Genomic DNA, 6,229 nt, shown 5'->3' on the forward strand with positions numbered 1-6,229 from the left:
AAACTTTTAATAATCTTGTGGGACCCTACATCTTTTAAAAGCACATACAATAGTAATTTAAATGAAATGTTTTATACAAATAGAAATCTCTGTAAAATAGAGAATAGACAATTACCAAGTCAAAATAAACATTATATAAATCAGACCTGATAACTCAAAATATGCCTTTCATGTCTTTTTATAAAATATTGCAACCTTATATATGTATATTTCCAGGGCTCTCAGGTCCACATACCCTCAATAGGGCTGTGCCTGGGATGTCTATGAATAGGAAAGATTCAGTGAGGGGAAAATATGGTCATGGGAATAAAGGTCTGACTTCATTGTATTCATATATTTAGTTTTAGCAAGTACAGACAAATATCAACCTAGTAACGTATGACTGTAAACAAGAAAAAAAAATGCATTTCTCTTTTCCCAGTATACTTTTACAAGCTTCCTATAGCTAAGTAAGAGCTACCAACAATGCAATTCACTCTCTCCTCCTGATTTTAAGTAAAATATTCTTGTAATATGCACATGAAAGACAACTTTTGCCTGTGATGAGGAATCTAAACAGAAGACAGCAACACAGTACATAAATCCCTTTTCTCTTTCAGATTTTATTTTCCACATATGTTCACTGTGGGTGAGCTTTTTAGCTGAATTCAAGTGTTTTTACATGTACAGGTGTCCAAACCCCCCAAGTGCCCACTTCTCTTACTGCAATCCATTTTCGCACCTTTTGTCCTTTCACCATCACACATGCGATGATCACTTATCCACTGTTCCAGCTTACATAAATAGCTCCAACAGCTGTATACATATAGATGTATAAAATTATAAAGCCACCCACATTTCAAAATAGTCTTTTTCACTCCCACCCCTTCTCTGGGCTATATTCACGAATAATTATGTTTTAAAATGCTAATAGAGAACAGAATGCTGAACACCACTACCTGTGAAATAAGACACTTTAACTGATGCATTTTGAGGACCAGCTGACGTTATGGTATAGGTGTTTTATCTACGTGGGGTGTCTACAGATATACATGGCTTTCATTTATCCCAAATGTTACCACTTCCCTAACCCTCCATTTGTACAGTTTGATAAGACAAGAAATAAAGTGGCCAACCTTACCCAGTTTAAGAGGAATAATATTTATCCATCATATACTTTGTTACCTGACTGCAAAAAACACAAGCCTGCATTAATTGGCTCTAAGACAGGCTCACATCATAAAAGGCACTCTTAACTAATTTTACTATTAGGAAAATAATTTGAAGTCAGTTTTAGTCACCAATTAGTTTTGTGAAACCACACACAACTGGACAAGGTTTTAATATGCACCCATCAAGTAAACACAATTAATTAAAAATATATAGAATTATCAGTATAACCATAGTGCATAAAATTAATAGATCTTATTTGTCCAATGATCGATCATCCTCCCTTTGAAAATCTACAGGTATTCTTAATTGTAAATTAATTATACTTTTAAAGCTTGATCACCCACCTCTCAAGGTATTATTTTATGGCATGACTTGACAATACAGGCACAAATATCTAGCTGTTAAGCTGTTAAGATAAGCATTAGGTGGAAATCTAATGCCAAACTATCAGCTCATGGGGAAAAAAATATCAAACCTGCATTAAAAATATTTAACAAGCTGTTCCACATCAACTAAAAGAAATGAAACGTGAAAGTAGAAGATCTTTTAAAAGGTGTGGACGATTCAGACACACTCCAAAGCTCCAACCTGTACACAGGAAGGGCACAGAGAATAGAGCACTCTCTAGCATTTTCTTAACATCATACTGTGAAAACACAGCAAGCTTGGTCAAATCACATGACTATGCATTGCTCAGCTCCCACTGCTCCTTGTGTTCCAGGAAGATGCAGAGACTCCAGGTCAAAGTTTAAACCAGGTGGCTGAGGATAAGAAAAAAGTAATTTAGTCCAATCCTAAGAGACTTGGACTATAAGCTTTAACCTTAGTACAGAAGCCAGCTACTTTGTTGGATACATATTAAGTTTCAAAGAATGCTTTCATTAGAGAGGCACTCACTGCCTCTCCAGCTAGTTCTTTTGGTGGCTGGCCCAAGTCTTGTAACTGAATGGCAAATATTGAGACAGAATGTTAGTTGCAATGTTTAAAGATTAGCACACCAGCTGCAAAGCATACAAATAATTTAACAAGTTAAAAGCACTGTAAGCCAAGTCAATGTGCTATCACTCTAAAATAAAACTAAACCATGAGGGACTATAGTTTTGTTTGCACGGAAACAGGGATTATTTTACCTTCTGCATAAGTTCTAGAATGCTCTCAAAGTTGCTTTGCCCATCTCCATCTCTTTCAAATTGGCTACATATCTCTCCCATAATTCTGTGTTGCTGCTCATATCTATGGATGTCCACTGGGGGGAGGGAATGCCTGTTGTTTTTCAACCAGTCAGGATACTAAATGCAAGTAAGTTACATTCTGTTAGCTACACTTTATATAAGCAAACACTGAAATTATTCAACTATGGCTAATACAATTATAAATTTGTGTGAACAGCAAAATATGATGGGTTAACTGCCAAGTAAAGAATCATGCTTTAGGGTTGGAAATTGTTCCTTTGAAAAATTATTAACACCATAACCACACATTGTGCTCACCTTTTCTGTGATTTCTTTCAGAGATGGGTATAGGACATCCTTTGACAGAAGGTTCTGCATAATGGACTGCATGATGGGCAGAATATTGCCATCATCCCCACCTCCTTCACTACTTTCATCCAATCCCAGCCCTTCTAAAGTTTTGGCCAGATCCTCTCCAGCCAATCCAGCAGCCTTAGCCACAGACAGGGGAAAAGTAGCTTTCGTTTTAGCTTTAGCAGTTTTACTCATCAATGTTGTTACAGTGATATGCTGTGCTATAAAAAGAGAAAATTAATCACATTTCTCTTAATTTTTTGTTTTGGACAACATCTGAAAGCACATTTATATAGTTGATTTCAGCTTTGTTTCATACACTCATCAGTTTCTTATGATTTAGTACCTGCAGGTTATCAGTGTTTTTCGCTAATCCACTAAGAGTCTCTTTAAGACAGGAAGCAAATTCTTGCTGAGAAGCTGCATCTGTACCTGAATTAAGGGAATAATGTTAAACAATTATGAAGACACAAGTATAACAACTTTTGCATTTGCAAAGACCCACATTACTATATGACATACCCACTTTGCCTGCAGCCTCAGAGAGCTTTTGAAATTGTTGTAGTAGCTCTGGTTCTTCTTGAGCTAGTTCAGCCATGGCTTTCTCCCATTCTTCACGGGCCTGATTAGCCATCTCCCCTTCAAAGAGAGACTCAAAAAACTGATTATCTTCCATCAAAGATGACTGTGGACAAAGGGACACACAACAAACACACAGTCAGAGCTAACACCAGTACACAAACTACATTAAACTTATTTACATCAAAAGTGCTATGGGAAAATGCAAATAATTTGAAGATTTGAGGAAAACACAAACCAACTGAGGAAATGTGGTACAAGCTGTTTACCTTTTGCCCACCCTTTGCTTCAGCACTAGGTTGCACATTACTGGAGACACGAGGTACATTTGTCTTCTCAAAATCATCCAGTGCACCTGATTGGTAGACAGAGGGAGAGATGGAAAGAGAAGGCACCTGGCAAAGGTGTAGGTATAATTCTGTATGTGACAAAAATGTGTCCTGTGAACAACTACACGAGCACAAGATCTAGAAAGCAATAGTTGATATTTTGGGTATGAGGAAGGTAGTTCACGGAGAAATTTGTATGTCTAGTCACGTCCAAGTCCTCTTTCGGCTGTGGACGACTAATCTAATCAACTGTTCATTTGAAAAAGTGTTATCTTACTGGACCAACAACATAGCTAGCCAACTAACTAGCCATGCTAACCAGCCTATTTAAATACGACATAACGTTAGCTAGTGACAACTAATTATTTTATTTGCTCAGTATACTAAAAGCTGGCTTGATTCGTCATCACCGACTGTTACATTTCATCTTACTGTCCAATAATTCATCCAATTCTGTATCTTGTGCATCCTTTTTTTCTGACTCCGACGCCATCTTGTATGTCAACGACACTCTATTGTCGCAGGGCGATGACGTAAAGTCACATTATTTGATCCTGTATCAAGGACAGCGTGTCCCACCACGTGTAATATGTGCTGAATTATCTTAACCAATGAAACTAGCTGGGTAATTTCATAATGAATGTATAATGAACAGGCCCATATATAATGCACGCGTGTATGTAAGAAACAGAACGTTTAAAAGTTATAACAAAAAAAAGCCCAATGCTTTAATAATACACATTTTATAGTTGTAGAATAAAAAATATACTCGTCCAGCAGATGCTGCCTGAACAAAAGAAATTAAACCAGCTCCTGTATTACTTTACTGAGCAATTTGATGTATTATCTCAAATAAAAAAAAGGAAAAACAACACAACAAAACGAGCAGATACGGTAATGTTGTTTGCGCCTCTTGTTAGTTATTATGAGATTTCCGTTTTTAAATGTTTGTATGTTAAAATCAAAAGCAACTTTATTCATTCGCCTATGTGTTTATTGTCCGATATTGATTCCCCTTCTGATCGTCAGTTCTGCTTGCAGCTTCTTTCCCCCAATGTCCCCTCGGACTGATAATTAGGGGTCTGGGTCCGGATTGTCTGCAGGTTATACAAGATTTCTGTAAAGCTGCGTTGTAACAGCGCGTATTTTAAAAAGTGCTATATAGCGCCAAATTGCTGCAGAGTAAAAATAATATTAAAGGGATTTTAAAATAACATTTTGGGTCAGTTGTAAAAGTATAATAAATGTAGTAAAATGCGTGATTTACTTTATAATAAGCAGGGTAGTTAAAGTACTGACAGTTTTCTGAAATATTTGTATGTAATGTGTATTTATGTGTATAAAGCAAGGTAGCCAGGTAAATGCTATAGGACGACATCTGCGACAGGTTAAATGTTAAAAGTAAAAATGTTTGTCATTGGCCTGAAATGTTTAATGTATGCTGCCATGTCAGGTGTAAGGCACCTGCACACTCATTTTTATAATTATTTTCTAACAATTTAAGTCATAAATTTGCTATGAAGTGGTGTAGAAGTGTTGACTTTTTTTCTGAGATCCTTTTTAATCCACAATTTTCTTCTGATGGATTTAAGTTGGCTAAGACAAAAATTATCTTAAATGTCAATTCTGATTGCTATTTGCTAGTGCCTCTAATAACCCAATCACAGATGAAATCACACTTAAGCATTGGCATTCTCAATTTTAGAAGCATGGTTCTGCATGTACCTAGGTGATGTTAGCCAACCAAGTGCAAATAAAATTGAGGGCAGTGAATATCATAATGTTTGTATGTATATAGAGAATTTCCTGTAATGTTAGCTATCAATACATCAGGCAAGAGTGCTAAATAAGTCCTGTACTCTGTATTTAACAAAGGTTATATATGTCATTATTGACATCTATGTTGTTATGGTAATTATCTTCTGACCACCAAGGTGGTGCTCACACAGTTGATAATTCTGTGACAGATACAGACTGAGATGTATATACCTCTATAATTCTGTATCAGCTAGACTGAGATGTATATACCTGTATAATTCTGTGCCAGATACAGACTGAGATGTGTATACCTGTATAATTCTGTGCCACATACAGACTGAGATGTATATACCCGTATAATTCTGTGCCACATACAGACTGAGATATGTATATATCATATACAGTCACTCAGTGACACTACATGTGACATAACTGAGACTATACCTTCTTTTGTCACATATATGGGTGGGTGACAGTACACTTTCCCTCACCTGCCTGTACCTAGATCTCAGCTCCATACTGAGACTTGATCAACGAAGGAGCTCTGTATGGGGGTTGGAATACCATTGATCTCTGTAAACTGAAGACTAAAGTGAAGATTTATTTGGGTGGAATATACATCCAGCTACATGCTTTTCTGTGCACCTCGCCTGAAGTTCATCATATTTACACTGTGTCTGTACCCTGAGCTAAGCAGAAATACAAAAAACAAAGAAAAACATGTCTTAATAACCCAATTAAAGTGACTGATTTACAGAACACTGCCTACACCTTTTATCTAAGCCTGCGTTTACTAAATGTTAGATCTCTAACATCTAAATCACTCATGATAAATGAAATCCTAACAGATCAAACATTTAATGTACTCTGTCTAACAGAAATCTG

General features: G+C 36.4%; 1 protein-coding gene across 2 annotated transcripts; it reads right to left on the minus strand.

Moving 5' to 3' along the window:
• Positions 1-307: 307 nt before the first annotated feature.
• pex19 (peroxisomal biogenesis factor 19) lies at positions 308-4,102 on the minus strand. Of its 2 annotated transcripts, XM_027014614.2 has the most exons (8): positions 4,019-4,102; positions 3,527-3,612; positions 3,201-3,363; positions 3,025-3,110; positions 2,643-2,816; positions 2,283-2,441; positions 2,050-2,094; positions 308-1,913 (listed from the first exon to the last, which is right to left on the minus strand). In XM_027014614.2, exons 1-8 carry the CDS (start codon positions 4,077-4,079, stop codon positions 1,827-1,829), a joined length of 861 nt encoding a protein of 286 aa, XP_026870415.1. In that variant the 5' UTR covers positions 4,080-4,102; the 3' UTR covers positions 308-1,826. The 2 variants fall into 2 exon arrangements, with proteins under 2 accessions (XP_026870415.1, XP_026870423.1); XM_027014622.2 differs by lacking the exon at positions 2,050-2,094.
• Positions 4,103-6,229: the final 2,127 nt, after the last annotated feature.

The sequence above is a fragment of the Electrophorus electricus genome, chromosome 19 (genome assembly GCF_013358815.1).
Source record: "Electrophorus electricus isolate fEleEle1 chromosome 19, fEleEle1.pri, whole genome shotgun sequence".
Lineage (NCBI taxonomy): Eukaryota > Metazoa > Chordata > Actinopteri > Gymnotiformes > Gymnotidae > Electrophorus > Electrophorus electricus.

What these genes read in the sequence shown, in the direction of transcription:
- pex19 (XM_027014614.2), bottom strand. Translation starts at nt 4,079, where the DNA reads ATGGCGTCGGAGTCAGAAAAAAAGGATGCACAAGATACAGAATTGGAT. An exon ending in TGAAAGAAATCACAGAAAAG is followed by an intron (nt 2,442 to 2,642) that starts GTGAGCACAATG and finishes ACTTGCATTTAG; the next exon opens with TATCCTGACTGGTTGAAAAA. An exon ending in AAGAACTAGCTGGAGAGGCA is followed by an intron (nt 1,914 to 2,049) that starts GTGAGTGCCTCT and finishes TCTTATCCTCAG; the next exon opens with CCACCTGGTTTAAACTTTGA.